A 27269-nucleotide genomic window follows, 5' to 3' on the forward strand; every position below is an offset into this window, starting at 1 on the left:
TGCCGGTTTCTACTGCACAGTCACGAGTCTGGAGGATTCATGCTTATATGAGGATCATTTTCATATCTGCTTTGTGAGAAAATGATTTCATCACACGAAACATCAGTGGGCTGCCTGGTGGATAAAACACGGCTCTGCATCACCTCTGTCCTGCAGTCCTGACTCCCTGAGCTTTCAGACCGCTGAAATGCACGTGTACGGCTCACGACTGCACACTGCGATCCAGGACAGTTGCTTTGACATGTTCTGTCGCATGGTAAACTGCAAATGTTCCAACATGCTGAATCTTCTCTAACCTTCTCCTTCTGCTCTCGTCTGCTGCTGTGATTCAACCTCTCACCTCCGTGCCTCTTTTCCTGTGTGTGCCTCCCTCTCCTGTCCGGCTGCACCGATCACTTCCGCTAATAGGAAGTGGCCAAGCGGGAGGACTTGCATGCCCAGCTGAGCCTCATTCAGCTGCCTGTTGTTTCAGGGGTATGTACAGCTCTGCAGCTCCACCTTCCCTTCTTCCATTTAGCTGACTGACCGCCCTCTCGCTCCCTTGCATCAGCTCTCCCTCTCCTCCCCTTCCCTCCCTCCCCCAGCCCGTACAGAAACTTTACGGTGATGCCTCTGACCTCTCAACAGCTACACCTTGGAGTTCTGTTGCAGAAGCGCCATTAATGACTGATTGATGAATATCGCCATTCACGCGCCCCTAACGTTTTGCCTACTAAATTAAAAATCCTAATATGTGTAAGTAATAAGAGATGGCTCTAAACACAGCTTGCTCCTAGTGTCTTAAAGGGACATTTTAACCAAATTAGGAAAACAAATTTGCTTTCAAACTTGCCCCCTGGTACCTCCTAGTCGTGCAGAGTAGTTTCAATTTTATTCACAGAAGTTTTGAGATCTTTGCTGCTGCCAATCCAATCCAAGAGAGTACTGAAGTGGGAGCTTTTCCAAGGTTAGAAAGGACATTAAACTCTCTTGGCTAAGTTATGAGTACATAAGATGAGCAACTGTGTTAGAAAATATCTGCTTCTCTGATTGGAAAGCAGCGAATAATCCCCAAGGAGAATGTTAGGAGGAAATCGTTTGTTCAAATGCTGCAAAAGTCTTTGTTCATAGGGCTGAAGTCTGGGCCAATCTAAGGTCAGGTTGAAAAACTACAATAGAGTTATACTTTTTTCAAAAAAATCTGTCTTTTTATATTTGACATCCTGGTGCCATGGCTGTCCCGTGTCTCGGTCCCTCCACCGCTCCAGCCTCCACGTGTACGATTCATTCAAGATGGTTTTTTACTCATCACTCCACAATGAACGTATTCCCAGGAAGTGATGAGCTCAGAAACAAAACAAAGAAAACATCTTGAGATTGAAAATTGTGCTGCCTGCAGCATGTATTCAAAGCCATTTCCATAAAAACAGACATAAATATATAAGATTGCCTGCAAGCACCAAGTAAATACAATGAAAAATCAACATCCCTTCTTTCTTTTGTCATTATCCATAAAAGTCCTGTAATAAATCGTCAGATAATTATAACTGACCATTTATATTTCACAGTAATTATAAAAAACATCTGCAGACTCTCCTGTTGGCTGTATTTTACACTCAAGCTTAAAAGACCATGGAGCTAGTGGTAGATGGAAAAAAGATGTCTTTCAATAAAGACATTTAAAACGAGCAGTTCAGCATACGTAACAAGTCAGCTAATTCAGTGTCGATTCATCACAGCTACATAAGCTGTGTCTTCCTGAGTGAAGAGCACAGAAAGCCAGTTTTAAGTCATCCAAGTGGCCTTGCGGCAAAAGAGCTCCAATTTGGCTGCCAGACGAGTTGTCACATCATCTAGAAGTTCTCTAACCCTGCATGGTGTCTTTTCTGTTGATACTAAGAGCAGCATCGAGGGGCTGCTGTGTGGAGTATCTGAAAGACAACATAGGCTTTGTTGTGTGTGTTTTCCTACTTTCTTGTCCTACCTTAAGAGCAGACTCCACATCAGAAAGCTCAACTCCCACCAGCCCTCAACCCATTCTGTCTAGCCTCCAGATAAGAACAATCCACCAGCTCAGCCAAAAAATCCCCCCTCCTCTCTGTTCCTGTTTTATCTGGCTGGGCCATGCGGGAGAAACGGGGTGAGTGCTGGCTTTATGGTTGACCCCGGCACTGACAGAGAAATCCAGCCCGACTAAAGGATGAGAGGTAATAAATGGCTTGGGGGAAGAGGATCCAGGTTCTTACACTCAGTGAAATGAATCCTTTAAAAAATCAGATGAGTGTAAGTCTCGTCCTCACGTCCTCTAACTTTGCACACTTGAACACTATTCAAACTGATCCAGGACTTTTTATGTGGTAAGATTGTTCTGAGTCCAATATCATAGCTGGTAAAAATTCAACAGCTTACTAGGGGCAAGTCTGAGGCATGACATGGAGAATTTGGGTGGAGTCTGCTCTCTGGTGTAATGGTCAAATCGGTTATTAGTTTTATGTCCCTCTGTTTCCCTCAAAGAGCTATTAGTACTCCATAGTTTGGTTACATTCTGCATGAGAGAACCCCTTAAACCCTGTAAGGTGATATTTTTTTAACTTAATTATTATTCTGTGAACACAACTTAACTGACATGTGTACCAGCATAACAAGTCAATTTCAATTGATTTGAAAGGAAAAGTCAGTTTATCATTCAATTTGATTGGCTTTCTGGCAGTGATATTTTTTTCTTTAAAGTCTTTGCTGGCTTTTCACTGTCATTTTTCTTTCAGTGCCTTCCTGTGACTGGCTTGCTCCTTGGAGTTATCATGCCAAGTTTTGGATGAATTTCCATGCTATAAATTTTTGGTACAGACATTAATAAACTGCACTAATTTGAATGAGTAAATCTTAAAAAAAAAAAAAGGCAGGTGACATAATCAGAAAGAAGTCAAAGAACCCAAAACAGGAAGTATGACTGAGAAGGGAATGGGTGAAATTAGAAAGACAAAGAAGCACAGAAAAGAAAACAAACAGAACTGAAACACTGCAAATACATAACAAAAACTACAAACCATGACAAAAATACCTTGTGCAAAAATCACATAAAAGTCTGCATTATGAAACAGGTGGGTTGGTCAGTTATACACAAGACTTCCATCCAGCAGAGGGAAGTTCAGTGAATCAGCTTTTAGTTCGTGCAGCTGACGGATCAGCGAGCTTGGTCCGTCCATTATCCATCCAACCCTCTGTTCACAAGAATCTCTGCTTCTCCTAGAGTTTTGGTCAAAACGTACACACAGTGATCAACTAACGGGTCTTCGCTCAAATTTTACTCAAGGCCTTGGTCATGTTTGCTATTTATGGGCACTTTAATATTTTCACAATACTCATAACACCTCGTTGAATATTGGTCTGATTTGAGTCAAGCAGCAATCACCTAACAGGTTTTCGCCATAGACAGTATAAAAGATGGAGGTAGCTACCGTTATGTCAGCCATTACCCGAGATGAGTGTTTCCAACTTCACTATCTGCACTACTGTGACAACAAGCAGTGGTTCTGGCTGCTCAACCACATGCTAATGACTGATGATTGACAGCACATTTGCCAATGAGCGTGCATGTTCATTTTGAGACATGGTGTGGCCAAGATTTACAAAAAAAGACTTGATTTTTTAATCAGTATGACCCAGAATAAGTGGCTGAGCAGTAAAGCAGAAAAGTGCTTACACAAGATCCATCATTTAGGACCAGAAGTCTTTTTGCAACCACAGCATTCAGCATTTGGTGACCTGAGATAGAATGCATGGTTGTTTCTCTGGTGGATCATGAACCTGATGAGCTATTATGTTTGTTTTTTCTTTTGACTTTATGTTGAGTCATTGTTTGGTCACCATGCTTTTTCACAAAGTAATGTTTACTTCTGTTTCCTGTCTAACTGGTGGACTGACCACTTAGAAAATATAAATTGGCTGAAAATATAAATACTGATTGCAAAAAAATATTTGAGGAGGAAATATCTCAATTAAAATTAATAATAGAAAAACAATTGACCTGAATTCTCAGCTAAATTTGTAGATGTTAGCATTTAGTTTAAGGATTTTAATTACAAACTTGTTAAAATAAATGTGGTTTTCAACAGGCTGCCAATAAAAAAACAGACTTTTAAAGTCATGCATAACATAAATATACTTTTTTAAATTACTTTTATTTCACTAGCTTATTCTTCCATAGATGTGAGTAGTGTTTTGGTGTTACAGGACAGTATACATAGGCAACGGCAAATCTGATTCTGTGTGATGTACAGCTGTGGTAGGCTACAAATTTTGTGGACACGTGCACACACACAAACACACACATACGCGTAAACAATTACTCCACTTCCTCCTATCAACAGCCACCCTCCGTTTCCCATTTACACCCTTTTTGAAGCAACATAATTGAGATCTCCCGTGTGCTGCCGGTGTCTATTATTGTCCGGCTATCAGCAGCAGACCTGGTCTGGCCCATCTCCTGCTCCCACCACCGTGCCCAAATTGGGGTGGCAGAGTGTAAACAACCTATCCAAACAACCAATTTCAGGACCAGGGATTTCCCTCGAGTCCACCCCCACCCCCCCGCTTTGGTTTAAAGCTTTTATTCCCCTTTTCTTATCCCCAATGAAACCTTCATTGTGTAATTCTTGGTTAGAATACCAGATGCACAGACGGCACCAACATGCCAAAAGAGCACAGCCAAGAATTAAACCTGCAATCAGCCAGTTGCTAAGTAATAGCGTTAGCTATTTTAATGAAAATTTAAACATTTTCAAAATTTTCTATCTACAGGATCCAGATAGATGACAATCTGAAGATTAGCATTGTCCAGATCTTGCTCTTTTGACACGTGTAGGGAGGACTGCCCTTTTTAAGTTACTCTGTCTGTATTGACCTGCTAGTGCCACCTGTAGATAAATCAAAGGTCATGCTGCTGCAACACAGTGATTAGATCAGACTAATGTTGCTCTTCAAGTAATGTTTGCTGCTGTAAAAACAAGTAACATTTGGATGGCATTTTTAGGTTATTACATAACAAAACTATTGAAGTACCTGCCGTATAGGAATATGCTAGAAAGATGGCACATAACAGAAAATTAGTACATGGAAGACAACATATTTCACTGTAAAGCACCAGAATGATCTGTATGATATGTTCCAGGAGAAATCAAAGCAAATGTTCCATCAGAGCTCACCAAGATCTTTTAGAGTTATTTTTCTATAGTCTCACTCTTTCATCTCTGGAGGGTGATGAAATCATACAAGATTAAAGCCTGAGGATCAGTGCAAAACAAAACAGGAAAAACTTGCAAAGATGCATCTTGTTGACCTCACTGTGTTTTCTGCCAGTAACAAAATTTATGTCTATCCATGCCTTCTAGATATCTTCTATTTGATTTTATATGCAAACCTGGCCTCTAAATGAAATGGGAGGGTATTTAATCACACATACTTTGCACTGTTTGATTCAGTTCTTCGCATGGAGAAATGTTGCACCTGTGCAGTGTAGGAGTCGTGGATAATAATAATGGATTGGATTTATATAGCGCTTTTCAAGGCACCCAAAGCGCTTTACAATGCCACTATTCATTCACTCTCACATTCACACACTGGTGGAGGCAAGCTACGGTTGTAGCCACAGCTGCCCTGGGGCAGACTGACAGAAGCGAGGCTGCCATATCGCCCCAGAGGGGCCTACTGGTGTTGGCCCCTCTGGCCAACACCAGTAGGCGGTAGGGTAAAGTGTCTTGCCCAACGACACAACGACAACGACAGAGAGCCCTGGGATCAAACCGGCAACCTTCCGGTTACAGATACGCTTCCCAACCCCCTGAGCCACGGTCGCCCCAAATGTTGATGTTTCTGTTAATGCGTAAACTGCTGAGCTTTTTTCTTTAAATGCTGCGGTCGATTCCTTTAGGTCATCTTTTCGTTTTTGTGCCTTGGAAAGCAGACATTTCTCTTTACCTGGACCTGCCAGGTCTGCTCATTTACTTCTACCTTAAAGCCAATACAACAAAACCCTTGGCTTCCCTTTTTCTGTGAGTAAACATCTAGACACTCTGCCATATTGACCTCTACACTGAACAGAGACTGCAGGTACAAGCTCCTACCTTAAAACTGCTCGCCAAGAACAGAAGCCAAGACCAGTAGCACACGTACTTCTTACCTGTGAGATACACAGAGAGAAGATAATACTGCACACTGCGCACACACCATCTTTTAGTGCTGACGGTCCACTGGCTTTGTCCAATCACAGCTGTCCCTTCTGATTGATTGCATGTGGTTTGATGAGCCCTGTGGGAAACAAGCTCCTGCAGTGGTTAAAACAGATTTTTTTTTCTTTTGTAAATTTATGTGTGGTGATAAATTGTTGTGGGTGTTGGCTCTGTGTTTGGTTTAGCGGTACGTCTGTGTGTTGGTGGATGTGTGACAATTTGTCTGCGGTTTAACGCTTCTGTTCAGACATTTTTCGAGAGCAGTGCTAAACAAATGTTAGCCTCGGTCTCTTTGCTCTAAAAAACAAAACTACTGGTTCATACAAGGCAAAATATTCATATTCAGACCAACTAATCAGAACAGTTTAGCATCAAACTCTGAACGAAAAGGCTTTAAGGCAGGACTTAGTAACCGACAGAAGTCACTTGTATCAAAATTACAAGATGTTATCTTTAGAAGGTCAGAAATGGCCAAAATGTAGGAAGATCCTTAAAACTAATTATTAAAAAACAAAAAATAACAAAAACAGTAGATGTGCTAGATTTCTGTTTCACTGGAATTAGGTTGGAGGGACTTTTTTATGAAGGAGTATTGGGCCACCTTAAAAAAAAAGGATTCTTTTCATTATTATTGTTCATTTAAGAATAAAGTGGAAATACTACGTTGAGAAATACTATTTTAAAGCCCATTTTTAATCTTTACATTTTGAAGTCAATACGTGGAAATTAAATTTGTGTCGTTTCAAGTCATGACCACTATACCCACTATAAAAGGTCTTCTGTAGATGAGTTACCCATATGGAAAAGATATATATAAATCTTATAAAGTTTGTATCTGTCTTGTGTAAAACAAGAGTGAAAACAGATATAAGATCCCTTTAAAAATTATATAAATAAAACTTGTATGTTTTGGATAAGATAAGATAAGATAAGATAACCTTTATTAGTCCCACACGTGGGAAATTTGTTTTGTCACAGCAGGAAGTGGACAGTGCAAAAGTTATGACGCAACAATTAGAATACAATAAGAATAAATACAGTACACAGCTGTACAGAATAGAATAAAATAATATACTATATACAGTAGAATAAAATAGAATAAAAATATACAATAAGATAAAAATAGAATACGAATGCTATATACAACTGAGTAAAAATACAACGATGCCAGAAAGGATTATTGCACTTAGTGTTATTGCACATGTGTGGATGTGTGTGTTTGTTCAGTTAAAGTCTTTGTTGTGGAGTCTGACAGCAGTGGGGAGGAAAGACCTGCGAAATCTCTCCGTCCCACACCGTGGGTGCCGCAGTCTCCCACTGAAGGAGCTGCTCAGTGCTGTCACAGTCTGCTGCATGGGGTGGGAGACGTTGTCCAACAGGGATGACAGCTTAGCCGCCATTCTCCTGTCACTCACCACCTCCACTGGGTCCAGAGGGATACTTACTAAAACAATATATGAAAGTAATGAGAAAGTGGCCACTTTCATGAGTAAATCATATAAGCCTTATATGATTCACTATATGAAGTAGGCCACATCTTATGCAAGTCTTTTAGAAGTCTTTACTATTGCTTTTCCATATGGGTAAGTACAGTTAGGTATGAGGATGGTGAAAGCTGCATGTGGTCAGAAGGAAAAACTACACAAACCTGGAAGAGTTGGAAGAGCTAGCCGGATTACGCAAAAAGAAATAGCTGGCAATGGACAGATGCAAGGATATCAATGGTTACACTCTTGTGCAGTAAAGAGGGGTATGGTTTATTACAGCAATAACAGGCCAGCTGATCAAGTTGTTTTGTTAACTCATCTACACAAGTCATTTTGTAGAGCAGTGTTTCCCAACCACTCTCTATGTGCCGCGAAAAATGATCAGGTGTGCCGTGGAAGATTATCTGGTTTCACCTGATTAGTACTCGGAGCACCAGCGTGAGTAACGGGCAGAACAATTACATTCTCTACCACTAGAGGGCAGTACAACTACCTGCTGTAATGAAATGGGTTGCCAACTGCCAGTAAAACACCAAGAAGAAATTACATAATAGTCATGCTGTGAGTGAGAAAACGCAGCACGCAATAGCAATAGATAAATATTTGAAAAGAAAAAGTAAACAATCTGACCTGGGTCCTGGAGAAAAATTCCAACCCAGATGAAGGCCGCAGTACGAGTAGTGTTCAGAAAAAAGCAAAAAAAGCTATACTGGGGACAAACTGAACCAATTCTGCTATACCTGGTGCGTGGGGGAAAAATGATCAATATGCTATTTGTGACATTTTTGTTTGGTGGTGTGCCGTGTGATTTTTCTAATGTGAAATATGTGCCGTGGCTCCAAAAGTTTGGGAAACACTGCTGTACAGAGTATACCAGCTGAAGCACTTGTTAGTTGAAACAAAAAGTTTAATGTCAAAATTTTGACTTTATTCTCAAAATATTCAATAATATTGAAACCCCACCATTTTGTTCCCTACTACTCCGTTGTCCATAACAGTTAATGAGAATGTAAAACAATAACGTAACAGTTTGCAAACTGGACCCTTGAAATTAAATACAGAAACATTACTTACTACTATTACTTTGTAACACCCTATAAACTACTGAAGTCAAGGTCAAGCCTTAAATGTAATTTTTAACATCTTGTTTTTTTGCTCTACTCAGTAAATGTAGACAGACATCCTGGGTCTACTTAAAAGGCTTGCAGCTGGGTTCTTTATAACTTGAAGGTGACTGAGGTGTTCACAATATCGCTTACCTTAAAACTAATTGCTACGATTTCTTGCAACTGGTCACCTTCTCCTTTGAAAAAAACTAGTAGACTGACTTGATCAGTTGATTGACTTGATCAGCCAGCACCCAATAACAAAAGCTTCTGTAAGGTTGAAGGAGCAATTCAGACATGAAAAAAAAAATCATGTTTTGATCAAATCATTGTTTGACTTTGGGTCTAACAGGAAGGTACAAGTGGCAGATAACCCAAATCTATGAATAATATGTTTTAGAGGAAGAATGGAAAACGATAATGTTCCAAACTGGACCCTTGAAATAAAATAAAGAAGGATTACTTACTGTTCTGACTTTTACTACTACTACTTCTAACCTGTGATAGCTGTCTGGCGTTTAACACAGATATTAAAGTAAAAAGCTAATAAAACAATGACAGTTTTATCCTGTTTTTTGAAGTGGCTATTCACCTGGGTAAAGCCAAAGCCATTATCGGTTAACGCTAGTAGGACCACTGCAGAAGTTTCCATCCATCCATTCATTGTCATAACCACTTATTCAAAAATAGGGTTGCAGTGCAGCAGATGGCAACAGTTGGGGTAAACCCTGGAAAGGTTGTCAGTCCATCACTGGGTTAACGCGTAGATGGAGAACCATTCATCCCCACGCTGACACCTAGGGTTAATTTAGAATCATAAGTTAAACTAAAATCCATGTGACTGGACTGTGAGAGGAAGTCACTGTACCCAGTAGGTGCATAAATTCTATCGTGATATGTTGATATCTGTTTTTAGAAATTACTGCTACTGTAACTACCACATATCTTCAGCTTCACGTTTCTTTCTGCGAGACAACAAATGAAGCACTCTAGATGCAGGAACGTGATGAGCAAGGTAACAACAGAAGACTGCAGTAGCCCTTGACTCTCTTAACGTATTTTCCCCATCCTTTAGAGTTTAAGGGAGATAGGTCTGGGGTACAAAATAGTAGATTTAACTGCAGAATTAAATGCAAATTGGTCTCTCAAAGATAGCATACCCAACACTCCCGCAGTAAACAAATACGATGTGCAATATATCCATTCCTCCTTTGTTTCTTTCCAATACTCATGGGAAGTATCAGGAAAGTAATTTGTTAGTTCAAAAGGAGGTGCATGGTGATTAGGTCCTGAGGCTTTTCTGCACACAGTTTATTCACTTTGCTACCACAGAGGTCTGACTCACTGGGTCGGCATTCTATTAATCCAGCATCCACCTGGCACCCTCACACATATTAATGGAGTCTTTGGGCTCTGGTGTAGCGCAACAAATACAAACAGGGACGCTGAGGTTCAACTGCAGCGGATTTGTAAATAGGAAGCAGCATGTGGCAGAGGCTAGAAGAGAGTAATTATAGGAGCTCGTGAAAAGTCGGTGAAAGACAAAGGACAACTTCAAAGACTGTAAATGAAGAATGATGGAGAACAAAAGAAGACCAAATCTCTTCGGCTGTTCTGATAAAAGTCAAACTGTTTTAGTGACTTATAGAGATGCTACAGTGGAGTATGTTTTATGGAATTTTGCGTATTTGTATGTACTTGTGAAAACCGTAGAACCAGCAACCACACTGAAGCTCTTAGCTGTTAATGAGTCACAGCAACTCCAAAGTTTTGAACTCAAGACAAAAAAAGCTTCATGTTACTGTTTAACTTTCAGTTTTTCAGTGTGGTTTCTCTTTGAACTCTATCACTTCTCCTTGCATGGCAACGCTTTACTCCAATGACCTTCCCCACCTGTTACCTGTGAGCGCCCGTCTCCGGGAGCATGAAGACCACACCCCCACCCACCTGCTTACAAAGAGAGGTTGCTTCTACTGACTGATCCGCAGTCAGGTCTGAACCAGAACTGACGTTAAGCAGAAAGTAGAGGTAGCTGAGCAGCAATCTGTGTTTAGAGGCAACGTCAACCCACCTGCTTTCTCTTGAATCTTGCAAAAATCCCCCCAGATAATTTCACAGATGTTTTGGGGTTTTTTTTTCTGTAACACTTTTTATGTGTGCTTTTTTTGTGTGCCAAGGATGATGCTTCTAAATCATGCTCAGAGATTGATTCCTTTGCACGAAGCATGGAGGACGTCAACGGCAGCAAGAAGGATTTATCGGCCTCTGCAGGTGAGGCATGTCCATCTGCTGTTCATACAGCATGTACATAGACTACATATATTGATTTTAGCTCAACGGGAACAATTCAGTTCAAGCCTGTGGGATTCATTTAAAGCCCCTATTACGAACATTTGTTTAAACACCCGCCATCTGTGTTTGCATTTTCCCCTCTCCTATCTTTGCTAGACTCCTGTGGATTGCACACTGTTGCAATTCTTTAAAAATTGCACGTAAAAGTTTGTGATACAGCAGTAAGTTAGGCCTCAGGCATTTAAAAAGTACCCTGTGAAAACATTCCTCAGGCTTCTGTAGTCTGTAACCTCCTATTGTCATTCTCTTCTCCCGCTTCCGACCACTCTCGGTGGGCACGTGCCCGGCTGTCTCTCTACACAACATCAAGTCGGCAGAGTGGCCTCATTCATAATTCCTCATACCATCCCCTCTAATAAGTGTTGGCAAAGACTGAAAAGCCCAGTGGATACACTACTATATGTATAGAGTACAATTCCCAGATGTACTGTATCATCTCCCCTTCAGCCCCTTCAAATGCTCTGTGTAAAACTGCTTACTTAGCTGGAAGAGCCTAACATCTTCTAGGCCTCGGATAAAGTTTCGAAGATGGAGGAATTAGCGTTATTAAAATTGCATTCCCCTGCACGTCATGCATTTGTGTTGCTGCCAAACATAATATTCTCTCCTACGCATCCCATAAGATTAATGCCCTCTTGAAATATTCATGTTGCTCAATAACAGTAAGAGGCATATATTTGTTGTTTTTTATAGTCACTGTATGACTGAGGGTGTACCACATTTTCCCTTATTCCTGCTTTTTCTCATGTCTTTATTCAGTTTATCAATTTCACCACTGTAAAGTGTTGTTTTTGTCCTCTTTTTTCATTCACTTTTCTTCCACTAGTAGTGCCTGCAAATGGTCATGTGGACCTGAAGTCTAACCTGACTCCACCGCTAATTACCCACACTGCTGCCACCCCCATGCCCGTACCAAAGTTGCCCGTGGGAGGTGAATCCAACCCGGGTTATGAGACTCGTCGAGGCAGCAGCAGTTCTGTAGACCCAGCCTGCTATGAGAAATCACCGGTTTGTGTATTTATTTAATATTCTCATGTACAAACAAAAGGGCATGCCAATTTTCATGTAATAACCATGGACTGTATTTAAAACATGGATGTAGCTACTTTGACATCACCCTTTGGCTTGTGGACTGCTATTTAGAAACATAGTTTAAGTAGCTAGCCAGTGCTAAGAACTTAACATTTGATTGTTGGGTTTCTCTGTATTAGTGTACAGTCTTTACCTTACAATATTAACCTACTGCTGACTGTTGTTGTGATTTGGCACAAAGCTAATGAAACTGAATTTATTTAAATTGACTCAAAACTATACTATGTACTTGTTAAAAGCTAGTTGGCTTGGTCAGCAACATGCTAGACTTTGTTACTAGCTAGCAAAAAAAAAAGGCAACATCAATGCCCCCAGTATGTTGCTTGAAGGCATAATTTAGCTATACACACTAGCCCCGATTTTTGTGCCAGTGTTAAAACATGCTCATTAAAAGTCTATGGCATTTGACAGTTTGGTGGGGTTGAGGTGAGCCCCTAGTGGCCGTTAGAGGAAGTTTAATTTTTGATACCACCCTACGTTCATTTTGGCTTCCTTTTTAAACCTTTTGGAAGTTACTGCTGGGTAATAATCCAGTTCCAAGTTGTCACATAGCTATCAATATCACATGTGTTGTGTGATAAATGCCAGAATTTACCCCTTTCCTGACAGCTGTTTCCCCCAGAATGTGCGTCTAAAAACATTGTATGCTCTAATGATGTGTGGGGTCATAATGATTGATGATGATTAATAAAGTGCACCAGTCTCACAGTCAACTTATTGGTACCACTGCTGCTCTTTATTTGACAAACTGATGACAACGATGAAAGACTGACAGATTATGTTGATACCTACATTTGCTCCTATCTATCTGTCAGCATGAATCTCACTTAAATTCACCTCACGCAAAGCCTCGTCGGTTGTATTCAGCTGGCTTTATTTGCATAACCAAAGCACTAAGCCACAAAATTAAAACTGCACTATGCAGTTACACTTGTGACTTTTTTTTACCCTCCTCCCGTTTGTTGCAACCCTCCTGCTCCAGACCAGTGTCCGGAGCTCTTCCCCTTATGCCCCATGGAGCTCCGGTAGTGGCCGGACAAGCCGCAGATCCAGTTGGAACAGCCTGGGTCGTGCTCCATCATACAAACGCCAGAAGAGGCAGTCCGGGGAGCGACGGTCGCTTCTGTCGGGGGAGGGTGGCTCAAGTTCAGAAGACGGGGAGGGCGGAGGAGAAGGAGGTGGTGGACTGATGGAGGAAGATGACGCATCACTGGCCAGGACGGACTCCATGTCCCAATCGCAGAGAGGGCCCAGGCACAGGAGGATGGAGTCAGTGGAGACTCGGAGCTCAATGGATTTGCCACCTGATGCTTTACTCCAGGTAGACCCCTCTAACAGTTATCAGTTTAAACCTCGTACTAATTGTTAAGATTCATGGACAGTATGACACCTGACTGGGAGTCGTAACTTAAAATTAGTTTCCATAGTTTTTTATTTACATTTTTTTTCACCTCATGTAGGTACCCTACCGGTACCGCTCAGCAAGCATGCACAGCTCCAGACCCCCCTCCCTGAGCCATTTGCGGCCCCCAGAACACAATGACTGCAACGGAAAGGGATCTCCATCAGTCCTGGGTCCCACACACGTCTCGCTGGAAGAGAACACCGAAGACGAGAACGCAGAGGAGGAGGTGAACCTGGTCAGTCACCGTCCAAGTGGGCTTGTTCTTATGACTGGTTTTCTTGCAGGTCTAAGGCCAGATAATTGTATAAGGTTAGCAATTAGGCTAAAAAAGTTTATTAGAATTTTAAGCAAAGGCCAAACTGATTATTGATCGGTTAAGCATGTTAAAAGTCTTCAAATAAATTTGCATATATTGCATGTCTTTCTAATTCTTGCCTATTTCACTGAACCCTGTTTATTCCATTGCTGTCTGTGATACATATAAACCAAACAGGGTTTTAAGCATATATATTTCAGAAATTCTTGAACGGGCTTGTGGCTCACTATATGCAACAGGAAGTTGTGTGCAGATGAATAATAAATGCACTGTGCACTTTTTACTCCGTGCAGGGTCGTTTTGCCAGGTTGTTCCGCTGGCTGGAGAAAAAACAGCCGGCGTGGTGTAAGCAGAGAGATACCTGGTCGCTCTACCTCTTCCCTTCAGAGTCAAGGTAATGTTCACATCTCCGATCACCTCCACACTTATAGATCTTTGGCCTGCCCTCTTGTTTTTCTGCCATAAAACTATCTTTTTTACATACTCATCCTGGGCACAGAACGCTGTTGTTCCAAAAGGAAGATGCTTATAAGAAGCTTTCTACTGTCGCAGCCATCAGCGTACCAAAAAAAAAGATTGAAACAAGTCTTACCATTGCGTCTGACTGACATCCCATGATGCTGACTAAAATGGCAAAGAGTTTTTTAACCGCACTGCGACCGCATCAGCATTTTTTCCCCTCTGCCGATATCAGCGCCTCTTCCGTCCTACATTCTCGCTTCAGAAGTCTCTTTTATCTGCACATTTCTGCCATGTCAGGGGGTGAGTAAGCGGGAGCAGAGGGAGGAAGGGAGTTTCTCCCTCTGAGTGCTGCATGTTATCTTGGCCACGTGCTGAATCTGTCGCTTCCCTCCCCTTCTACTTCGCCCCCTCTTTCCTCACTCCTCCTCCCCTTCTGGAGCTTTGATCCGAGCGTCTCTGCTGTCTGTTCAGAAGATGTGGCTGCGAAGGCAACACTAAGCAACACCCTGGCCCCCAGCCTGCTGCCCCAGCCACAACAACATGCTAATTAAACATCCCAGAACAACCCGCCATGACAGGAGCTGTATTTTAGCCAATTCAACTCAGAAGATGCTTTAATCTTTTGCTGTGATGGTTTTAATTTAATGATGAATTTGGAAGCATAAGGGGAGTGTTAAAGACTCAGTAAACTCAAAAAGATTTTAAATAATATCTATATATCATACTCATGGTTACTGGTTTCAGCTTGTGTATTTATATGGTATGTGTATTTTGTGTTTTTTCCTGCAGTGGTATCAGGGGGCTGTGTTTGTTTGGCTCTGACTGAAATCGTTGCTGTATTTTAACAGTGTGCCAGCTTTAACACCACGGGGTTGTGCACTGATTTTGACGTAGCATTTTAATTACTTTGCAGCAATTTATGCCTCAAATGATCCACATTTATCCAAAGGTTTTTTTTCCACCTGAAATCTTTGGACTTTTTTTGTTACCGACGAGTCAAATAGCTCTTTTTGTATTGGAATTTGATCCACTTGGCTCACTAACATTTAAAATGACAAAAAATACACATAATTATTTTATTTGAGCTAATTTGTGTGAATGTAACCAAGTATAATTCAGGCACAGGGCTTTAAGGGAGCAGATTTACTATGCAGAAAATTCTGGTATTTCTTGCTTTCTTCATAAAGTGAACAACAGTTGATCCTAAACTCAAGTTATACTGACTGATACATTATTTAAACAAAACACTTTATCATATGCTTTAAATTAAGATCAAAATCAAGTGTACGTCTATATTATTAGAGATAATTTCCCATCTGTTCAGTGTTGGAGAGCTACAGTGCATATGCGAGTCTAAAAACTGTGGCTGGTTCTCCTCTCTGTTGGTCATAACTTATAATTTAGAAAAGGTTAATAAGAAAAGCTCCATGTATTCTGCTCCTGTTGGAGTAGTAAGAAAACTGAAGGAGCTTGACTCAAACTGGACTTCTAGCTGGCTTTCAGTCACAGCAGGCTGCGAGAGCTGGTTATCGTTGAGAGTGACACCGAGGACATAGGCTCAGCGTGGCGCCCATTCTGGCCTTGAACCACGCCTGCCTGTGCTCACAATCACATCAAGAGACAGCAGCACGGCGGGAGGCCAAACTCCAGCAGCTTTCACATGGACCCGAGTTCACCTCAACCTGCCTTTTGTGCTACGCTGTTGTTACTGCCGCTACTGATGATTACTGCAGGGGAAGTTTTTAATGAGTGGAGGAGTGGGCCAGCTGTGCAGGCAGACTGAGGTACAGTCACAGCGATTAGACATGTTCGCGGTAAGAAAGAACAGTGGTCTGTCAACATGTGGACCAGAGATGTGCAGGGCCCATGCGGTACCCCGTACAGACTGTGATTAAACCCAAAAGAAGGCTGCACTTTGTGGGAGAACTGACACGTCAGCAGATAGTGAGATACAGGCAACAATAGAAGAAACAGGAAGCAGGGAGCGGGTTTTAAAATTCCTTTAAATAGTGAAAGCAATGATGTGTGGCTCGTTTTTTTTATGTGTGTATGTTGCCGCTTTCCACTATCAGGAAATATGTACCCGTGCAGGTTGAAGAAAATGTTAACTGTTCCCAGCATCCGTCAGCTCTTTCCAGGAAGGCAATCATCCAGCACACAGGAAGGGATGCGGTTTATGGATTCTTTGGAATGCACACAAGAAGAACTGAGTAATTAGTATAAGTGGATTTTGTCTTTTTTAGCTACAAAGAGGTCATGAAAAATTAAGGCAGAGGATGCAAGCGGACCAGACAGTCTACCACCTACACTGTTAAAGTGGCAGGGGAATTATGAGAAGTGAGTGCAATTTGCAAAAAGGGCACGAACAAAACACTCAATTGACAAAATTTACAAGTATGCTGAAAAATATGAATTTTGAAGGTGTGAGCAGAATGTGAGAGAACTGTGAGTTTATGTCCAAAACATAATAGTCATGTGAAAAAGGTTTTCACAGGGAGAAACTAAGGAAGCCCTTACTCTTTCCACAGAAATTAAGAAGTTAAGTACCGTAGTTTTCGGGTCATAAGCCACTACCTTTTTCCCACACTGTGAACACAGTGTGGGAAAAAACGGTTCACGGTTCAGATAATTATAAAAAGTTAATGGTGAACTGGACTTCACGCAGAAGCAGAGCATAAACCCTGTGCGGCGAATGCATTTTTTTTTCATGCAGCCAAAAACATTCTTCTTGGTAACAGTAGACCAATAAAATTGATAAGTAGTATATATACGGTATATATTTTTACCGGTTGTTAAGAGACGTTATCTTGTTTGTGCACTGTTCCGTAAAAAAAACATAAGCAACGTAATTTGTGTGTTACTGATACGTACGTATACTTAAAGGTAGCCGTGTTACAGGCGCTGTTCGAGGAAAAAAAGCATTTGCAGTATGTATTTTTGTATGTTTATGTTACCATGTTTATGTTACCTTACAGATTAAATTAAACGTTAAAAATCTTCACGTGTAATATTTCTGTGTAAATATCTCATATTACGAGTAAAACGCATACGGCTTAAAATCCGGTGCGGCCTGTACAAGTACAAAATTGATTTTCTTTCTAAAATTAGAGCATGCAGCTTTTAATCAGGTGCACTCTGTAGTCCGGGACTTACGGTAGCAGCCACGTGCTGCTTAGGAAATGCCTGAATTATAGTGCAGCAGGAAATCTACATCATAACATATGACGTAACCCCTTCTTAACCCTGTGCTGTAAACTTCCATGCCAGTCACTTCCATGCCAGCGCCGACCCGCTACATTTCTATCTGAAGTGTCTGGAACAATGTCCTTTGGACAGATGAGACCAAAGTGGGGATTTTTGGTCATAATGCACAAACTAATTGAACACCCAATGAGTGTCAAGCACAGTGGTGGAGGGGTGATGATTTGGGCTTGCTTTGCATACATGGGACCTGGATGCCTTGTAGTCACTGAGTGAACCAAGAACTCCTCTGAGTAGCAAAGTATTCCACAGTGAAATGTGAGGTCATGGTTCTGACAGCTAAAACTAGTCTGAAATGAGCTCATGCAACGACCCAGTCAAAGCCCAGACGTCAAACACACAGAAATACTGTGTCAGGATCTTAAGGGCATAACTGCACAAATGCCTGCAAATGAAGAAAAGTGAAATGAAGCAACAATGTAAAGAAGAATCCTTCCACAATGACATGACAGACTGTTAATGTCATACATATAAAGGTTACTTCAGGTTATCAGTGCTAGGTGGTTCTGCAAACTACTCAGTCACACACCCCACTTGACTGTATTTACAGTGGTCCCTCGCTATAACACGGTTCACCTTTCGCGGTCTCGCTGTTTTGCTGAAATTCTTTCTTTTCTTTTTTTTTTACAGCCCATTTTGTTCTGCGTACTGATTGGCTGTAGACCATTGTCAATCAATCTCATGTCGTGTCTCCTGTACAATACAGAAAGTGTTCAGCAGTGTGACTCTGTAGTGTCGTACTGTATGTTCGTAAGTTTTCTCAAACAAATGCAAAAAATGTCGACGAAATGTTTTGCACCATCAAAGGCAACCGCGGGTGCCTTTGGTTTCATTCTGTAATACTGGACTTATTTTTCTAGTTTTGAACTTTGAGAGTGTTTAAACAAGAGAGAAAAGTGTGGAAATGTTTGAGCCTGTCAGAAAAAAGTGTGTAGTGAGGGGTTTTACAGCCATAAAACATCTATAATAATTGTAAAAAAATAAAGTTGGCTACTTCGCGGGTTATTTTTAGAACCTAACTACTGCGATAAATGAGGGACCACTGTACTGTGTTGATGAGATATCAACTAAAGCTGAACCTGGAAGCTGAACCTGAAAACCAGTTTGTACCACAAGTTGGAGTAATAAATCATGTTAACATTCTAATTAACAATGGTGGCCAGTCTACAGAACCATCAGCAGTTTCAGAGGATTAAGAAAAGGACTTTCAAAGCTTTATACAAGAGAGGAGTTTTCAGATGCTCTTTGTGACATTTGAAAAGCTAAAACTAACCGCAATGAATAAGTCAATGATGTCAGCTGTCATTTAAAAGTTCTGATGCTAGAAAACTCAAAAGGTCAGTAAATATCATCTCAGGGCAAAGCTTCAAGCTCGCGTCGAAACACCAAGATGTCAGCGAGTGTTTCGAACGGAGCATTTTCCACTTCATCTTGTAGTGGCAGGTTTTTTTTGTTTTTCCCCCCTATTTTTAGTGTGCATTTTGAAGAAGAGGAGGTTATTTGACTTTGACATGAAAGTTCACATCCAGAGAATGAGCTCTTCTAACATCAGAGGAGGAGCTGCTACGCCACTTTAGGAAAACACACAAACTCTTTATCATTAAGCCTCTTGCACACAGATATGAAATACCACAGCCTGTACGACAATGAATAACACACTCGCATACACACGTGCCACACAAATGCAGCAAGTGTCGACACAGCGATGCTTGTATTGCCAAATAGAGCCTGAAATCCAGATCTGAGCCTCACAATATTGTCCTCTGCTGTACACTTCTGCTGATACGAGGCATCAAAGTGGATTTGATGCACAGTTTAATCCCTGCTGCCATACATGACAAGCGTTCCCTCTTTCTCCCTGCTGTCACAAACCGAAAGCCACGAGAACCTTTTCATGTTGTGTAATGAAAGCAAGGCATAATTAATGACTCCTAAATCTACAGCTCTTCATTACAGAGTTACTGTACGCGAGACAAGCGCTCTTAAATTAAATGAGATTGTTCATTTCTTATGAATGCCCTTGTGCGGCACATAGTATTATTCCAGGTTTTATGGAACACGCCTCCACTAGCATGAGTAGAACCATTTCGTGGCGCTTTAAATGTCTACGCCAGTGCAGCTCAGAGGAAACACTGCACATTTTGCTCCAGTGTTTGTACATCTGAGGGTTTCCCAGACGAAACACACTTGAAATGCTTGTAAAATGTGACACACTCTTACAAAGTCAATGATCCAAAATCTCATCAGCTCAGCTATTAAATAAAATCAAAGTCCAGCTGACTACAATAACAACGCTACATGCACTTTGATATATCTGTAATAGCTAACGTATGACGCTGCAGTCTTTGCTTATTTACTGAAAACTGTTTCTGTTGCTGAAGAGGCTGATTTAGTTGCTGGTTTGTTCCAGAAGTCAATGTGTTTTTGTTTTTATTTTACATTTTATTTATACAGCACCAAATAACAGCAGCAATCGCCATAAGGCGCTTTATATTGTACTGTAAATACAGTAAAAACCCAACAATCATATGACCCCTTATGAGCAGGCACTTTGGCAATAGTGGGAAGGAAAAAACCCCTTTTAACAGGAAGAAACCTCCAGCAGAACCAGGCTCAGGGAGGGGCGGCTATCCGCTGTGATGGGTACTGTATTTATACTACCTGTTTAAGTTGTTAAGGCTGCTGTTTTTTCATGTGCCACTGCAGTATCAATAGATATCTTAGTTGCAAGATTAGCAGCAGCTGGTGTAGTTGCTGAGTTGGTGTTGTAGGTTGCAGGTACTGCTATATTTTTTGTTTTGTGTTGGTAGTTTAGTTGCAGGAGGTGTTGCTGTAATTTTAGTAACTGATTTACTTTGATTAGTCACTGTGATTAGTTATTGGTGTTGCTGTAATTCCTGCAGTTGGTTTACTGTTGATGGAATTTGTATTTGCAGGATTTGCAACATACTGTTAAAGGTTTTGCCATAGTTCCCATAGCTGGGTAAGTTTCTTGGATTGCCATCTTTTGTTGCCGTAGTTGCAATGGATGATTTTTTTTCCATGAGATGTTTGTGTTTGGTTTAAGGTGTTGCTGTAATTTTAACACTTTTTTTCCTTGCACAGGTGGAATTGTAAATTGCATTTCTATTACAGTAATTCCAGTTGGTGGTTAGTTTCATAGTAGGTATTGTTGGTTGCAGGTAATAAAGTAAATTGAATTGCTTCAGTATTTAAAGGCGTTGCCACATTTTGGTGTTTTTTTTGTACAGGTTTTGTTGCAGTTGCAGTAGCCGGTTAAGTTTTTGGGACTGCAGTGTGAGCTGCTATGTTTGGCTTCTATCTTTGGCTCTAAATGCAGTACAGGTTGGTTAGTTGCAGATGTTGCTGTAATTCCAGTTGCTGATATAGTTGAGAGAGCAGCCATGCCTGGTTGCTTAAGTTGCTGCGTTTGTCTAAGTATTTCTGTAATGCTTACACATTTTTTAAACTGTATTATTTATTATTATTTTTAAATGTATTATTGTTCTTATCCTTATGTTGATTGCCGTGTGTCCACAGTTAGATATAGCGGGTTTGTCTACCTCCGAAGCACTGTGCACATTGTGGCTCAAGAGTTGGCAGTTCGTCTTGTAATCGGAAGGTTGCCGGTTCGCGCCCCGGCTCGGACAGTCTCAGTCGTTGCGTTCTTAGGCAAGATGCTTCACCTACTGGTGGTGGACAGAGGGCACTGTGCTCGTTTGCAGGCTTAGAGGAGAAAGGAAGCAGACACTTCCTTAAGGTAGTGTTTAAGGCAGTCATGTGACAGTGGCTGTAGTGTGGATGGATTGGAGGAAATGTCCTGTTAAGGAACATAGGACAGTTTTTCTGTATATGCCAAGCCTATTTCCTCTCTCACAGAAATGTCCATTCTTTGCTTTTTGCCTTTTATTTGTAAGGTTCCGGATCCTGTGCAATAAGATCATCACCCACAAGATGTTTGACCACATCGTGCTGGTCATTATCTTCCTCAACTGCATCACCATCGCCATGGAGAGGCCTCGAATCGACTCCAAAAGCGCTGTAAGTGTCACAACATGTCAGGTAGGTAGGTAGATAAAGGAAGACAAAAGGGAATTCCAACCTCTGCTCAGACAAACACGAACGCCTGGAAAGAATCAGGTGTGTAGTTTTCTCTGTGCAGAGAAATGGAGTGGAGCATAGTGTTAACAGGGAACCACTCCTGTTTGACTGCAAGCCAGCAGTGTGTGCTATACCCCTGTACCTACTGCACTACATCATCAACACCATCACCTCTTTCGCTAATGTGCCATTCCCTTCAAACAGAGGACTGGCAGGATGCCTTGCAGCAACACAAAAACACACCTAACTCTGTGTCCTTTCCAGCAATAACAGCAGAACCGGGCCCAGAAGTTCCATGCATAAACACAATAATTATCACTGTTTGGTTTTTTTTATTTTTTTTTCCTTCGCTGGGCGAGGTGTTCCGCGGATCGGCCTAATTGCAGTTCAGTCTCGCTGGAACGTGGCGTTTTGCTTGTTTTGCGACTGAAACACGGAGGAGACAGCACTGTTGTAATTGATTCAATTATCCGTGGGCTGGTGTACGTGGCTAATGTCCAGGAAAGGAGATGTTTAACAAATGGAGGCTGCCTCCACAGGCCGCCCGTTCTCATCAAGGCAGAAGGAACGCGCACACATACACAAGCATTGATTTCTCCCCTCTCACGTCTGCGAAATCCAGCGCAGCAGCCGCTCTAGGATTCACATCAGAGAGCAGTATTTTCAGATGCACATATATTTCGCCAGCTTCCTGCCGTGGCCGCCGTGTCCGGCCTGCACCCAGAGGTCGTTATTGAAATGAGATGGAAATGTATGACGCAGAAAGCAGCCTCAAACAAGTGAATGAGCAGTCATTACAGTTGCGAGCTGCGATGCTTACTGCTACAGACCTCATTCGCCTGGGTGGTCATTGCATGATGCCATTTGTTTGTCTTTGCGGGTTGTTTTGAATTAATGAAGCCGACTGTGAATCGGCTTATAACATCCAAACATGTATATTTTATCACTCTGCTACTCTTTGAAAGTACCTGCTCTACATCACCCCACTGCGCCAACTTGACAACACATGTAATTTACTTTAAATAGAAATGTCAGAGATAAAGCGTCTCAGTCGCAACATTTTAGCGTGGAATGCACGCTACATAATTAGCTTATTGTCCTGGAAGTTATGTCACTCGCATTGCATTTGGCTTGCGGTCCATTACTGTTTTGGTTTGGTGCTGTGTGTTGCCTGGATACTGTCGTCCTGTAGCTCAGTGGAAATGATTGAGGATGATTATAGCACCTATTATGATTTATTATTTCTAATTGAGCTAGGGGACAATGCATCACTGTCTAAAGCTCTAAACTGAATTATATCAGCGTGAACAGGATAATGTACGATCCATCGAAGTTTTCAGGGGCCGCGTCATCGCTCCAGACCACTTTAGAATAGAAGTGCCGCTAGACACAAAGAGAAATGCCAGTTTCTGCCTTTGGTTGCTGTTTCTCAGCACAGGCAGATTGATCCACATTGTGTTTCAGCACTTTTACAGCAGCCCCTCTGAAAAGTACAACAACAGTATGTTGCTGGGAAAATACATATCTAGTTCTTTACAGTATAAACAGGTGTAAATGGCTATAAACAGTTAATTTCTGTGAAGTATATGCAAAATGTAGCCTGAATTAATTTGTCTGGGGTTTTTTTTTAAACTATGACAATACCACATTTGTGACACTTCTCATATTCCCTGGGCTGTATGTTTAATGAACTACACAGCCACAAAAACCTTTAAGAAGTACAGAATTAAGATAGAAGTGGTGCTCTACACAGGATGTGATGAAAGATTTATTTTTTTATGTGCATGACTACACGGTGTTCATTATATAACTAATGATACTGAGTTCCTTTAAAGAAAAGAAAGGCACTGAACCTCTAAAGGGCTTCCAGTGTAAATCACCTACTGAAAGTGTTTAGTAATGGGTTTTGCTTTTACTGGCATATGGCTAAGCAAAGTACCTCTAGGTCATAGCTGGCTTTTGCCACTATATTTAGCATTACTTCAAACTGGGTCTGATTCCTGGGGCGACCAGACTTGTGGTCAGGCAAACAAGATTCCAGGTGTTGAACTGCGAATAACAGCACCACCACCACCGGAGATGAAGGTTAAGAAGCAACAGGGAGGTGCTTTACTCCTATTGAGGGTGCCCGGATTCCTGTCACTGTCCTGCCTTGGGCTAAAAATATATCCAAGATGTAGAGAAATAGACCCAGAGAATATACATAGACAAAAGTTTATTGCCTCATCTTTTTTGATGATATGATCAAGTGAAATGAAAGATGACTCATCTTTTTTTTTGCCATTTAGCTAGCTAAAATGACACTGGTTAATTGCAGTATTGCAGCTAGTACACTATATTTAGCCTGCCTGTATATCTTTATTTAGCTTGCTATATGGTTGGTGATATTAAAGTCTTGTTTGTGGCACATTAGTAAATGTGAGGGGGCAAACTCCTCAAGATGGGTGGTGACCATGGTGGCCAAGAGGGTCATGTGACACATCAAACTTATTGGTAATGTCACAAGAAAAACAATGGTGTGCTTGGTTTCAACATAACTTTATTCTTTCAGATGTTGAAACCAAGCACACCATTGTTTTTCTTGTGACATTACCAATAAGTTTGATGTGTCACATGACCCTCTTGGCCACCATGGTCACCACCCATCTTGAGGAGTTTGCCCCCTCACATATACTAATGTGCCACAAACAGGACTTTAATATCACCAACCATTCCCATGTTATTACGGTGTATCCATATAAATGGCCCACCCTGTACATTTAGCTGTCTCTTCTTCAGACCGAAGAAGGCCCTTGAATGAACAACAAAATGTTTTCTCCCACTGAAAATGCTAAATCCTAATGAACAGAATCAACTTTCTGGGATTTCCTTTCTCAGTGATTGAGAGCATGCATCAGGGCAATTAACGCTCTGCAACACTTAAAAGGTAGCCCAATATTAACTCAGTCAAAGTATCTAACAAAAACAAGCTTTATTAGCTAATTTAATTCACCTCTGGCAGTCACCAAATTTATTACCATTGTATGTCTGGTATCTACAGTGGGCAGCAACCTGCATTTTTTACTAAAAGTTACAAAATGTTGGCTCTTTCTTCTTCTACAGGGTTCTTAAAAATGTGTGTTTAGGGCATTAAACACCTATAGTTCACATACTGTGGTCCAGAATAGTGGACGACTTTATGCTTTATGTCCGCTTTTTGGCTAGAAACATCTGGCCAATCTGGCCAGACACATCTGATGTATTCATTGGAGTGTAAATGTGTGTGAATGTTACGGCGTTTTCACACCTGTAGCTCGTTTACTCTGGCCCAAATCAGTTGATGAGTTTGTAAACTTTAACTTTTTCCAGTGATTTGGTTTGTTTTCACACAGAGGAAATTTATACTAACTTGCTGCATCCCAGAACACACAGTATCCGTGGCTATGGGACTTTTTAAACAAACTAGTAAACTGAACCTGGTAGTTTGTTCAGATCGGGGTCTGGTCACCTGTTTACACCATGAATGAGCTGCTATGGAGTTAATTTGAAAACGTGCTGTGACCACCGCCTCCAGTTTGTTATTTTTGGTCTGCACCCGAGCGTGATTACTGTGTTCACATCTGCACAAACGAACCACAACAAAAGGAAAAAACGAACCAGAGTTTGATTTAAACAAACTAAACACAGCAACTGTGAAAACCCCTTAGATAAAAGACATTAAAAAGGTGCTTGGCTAAGTGAGATATATTATGTAATGTTTCTTCCTGTTAAAAGGAAGTTTTTCCTTCCCACTGTCGCCAAGTGCATGTTCATAAGGTTTGTGAGATTGTGGGGATTTTCTCTGTATTATTGTTGGGTCTTTACCTTTCAATACAAGGAGCCTTTAGGCGACTGTAGCTCTGATTTGATCTTATATAAATAAAAGTGAACTGAACATTAGACCGAGAACAAATTGCACTTTTTGCAGCTTAGTTAGTGACGCACACTTTAAAATTTAACATCAAAATTTCTGTTGCTTTGTAATGAATGGAGGTATGAACACTTGTTTACAGAGAACAGGAATGGCTAATGTCAAGACTGGAATTTATAAACCCTCGCTACGACAGCATTCCCAGTGATGTCATGCCTGACGTTCTCAGAGACTTCAAAAAAATCGCCACAGGACTGCCATCTCTGTTTATACGTGTGTGCATAACTTTGCGTTCCACTGAGTATGTGTGATGGTAGTTGGAGGCCGTGGGAAAGAGAGCCACCTAAACCCACACACACGCTCACACGCACACATGTACATTCAGTGGCAGGACAGGGTCATGTCTCCTCAGACAGAGGGGATGCAGGGTAAACAAGCACTCAGTGAAAGGATCTTATTCGTGCTTGTTTTCTCTCCTCAGTCCTTGTTTAGCTCAGTAAATAGGCTCCCATCCTCTCCTGCATGCGCACACACTAAACTACTGAGAGATACTGCTTCAGGCAACAGGGGAGCATGGGAGCGCAATGATATGATTGTGTATAGATGGAGATATGGTGTTGAATTGTGTGCATACACACAACTAATTAATGGTGCTTGTTTTTGAAAATGACTCTCTCATGAAAAAATAAAGCATCTGATGCAACATGCTTGTTTAATTGGTGAAGTGCCAATTTCAGCCTTTAATTGTTGTTTCTCAACACAAGCAGTGTGTGTTTCACTGTGAGAAATTTCACAGTTAACTTACAGTGAAGTGCTGACAGTGTGATTTGTCAGCAGTTAAAAGCTCAGTGTGCAGTATAATGTACATTATACTGAAAATATGCTTTGCAGTATAATACTGTTCCTAGTGAAATCGCTAGAAACAGCTTATTTTTGTAATATATGACATGTTTTTAGAACCAATATTTTTTTTTTTTAACATGATAGTAGTTTATTCTCAAAATTCCACCTTTGTGATTGAATGATTCGTAGGTCAGTTTAAGTGGCTTGACAAACAAACACAATAAAACAAAACATTATTGAAAATGAGGTAAAAGGACCCGACTAAAACTGAGTGAAAAAGCAGCCAATGTCCAAAGAAAACTGTGAAAGACCTTCAGAAAGCCTGGAGAACTACTATTCAAGACTCTTTAAAAAAAGAAATGAAGAAAGTCAGGTTCCTTGGAAACAGAATAATAAAGAAATGAATGATGACTCGAAACTTTTGCACAGTAATGTACACCAACACAAAATAGCTGAAATAACCATTCCTGTGCTACTCCTCAAAGGCACCAGTGCTTTCAGCATTCAACTGTATTTAAAAGAACAATTTTTTAAAGTGTGCTGTTGTTATTATTCCACTTGTTCCCAGTGCAGTGCTGTTTATTCAGGGAGTTGAAGAGTTTTTCTATCATTGCATTGTTTTAAAAAACAAAAATTCCTTTTTTTCTTTTATTTGATCTCATTTATTGTCTTGAATTTTACCCCTCGGGGATTTATGAGATATTTGAGTACATTTTTTTACCGCTCTTATAAGGTTGCGAGCATAAATA

General features: G+C 41.0%; 1 protein-coding gene across 9 annotated transcripts in view; it reads left to right on the forward strand.

Annotated features, from left to right (window-relative positions):
• The window catches only part of cacna1g (calcium channel, voltage-dependent, T type, alpha 1G subunit), a 353368-nt gene that overhangs the window by 243695 nt on the left and 82404 nt on the right, over positions 1–27269 (forward strand). For 5 of the 9 annotated variants that reach the window (XM_085415758.1, XM_085415761.1, XM_085415764.1 and 2 more), the window contains exons 15-21: positions 409–474; positions 10977–11070; positions 11978–12159; positions 13226–13564; positions 13704–13883; positions 14258–14358; positions 21605–21728. In XM_085415758.1, coding sequence (XP_085271884.1) covers positions 409–474; positions 10977–11070; positions 11978–12159; positions 13226–13564; positions 13704–13883; positions 14258–14358; positions 21605–21728 — 1086 coding nt within the window. The remainder of the gene's footprint in view (positions 1–408; positions 475–10976; positions 11071–11977; positions 12160–13225; positions 13565–13703; positions 13884–14257; positions 14359–21604; positions 21729–27269) is intronic. The other 4 variants (XM_085415763.1, XM_085415767.1, XM_085415759.1 and 1 more) reach the window with 3 other exon arrangements.

The sequence above is a fragment of the Rhamphochromis longiceps genome, linkage group LG8 (assembly GCF_057381845.1).
Source record: "Rhamphochromis longiceps isolate RC_006_pf linkage group LG8, R_longiceps_female_GT1.1, whole genome shotgun sequence".
Taxonomy (NCBI): Eukaryota; Metazoa; Chordata; class Actinopteri; order Cichliformes; family Cichlidae; genus Rhamphochromis; species Rhamphochromis longiceps.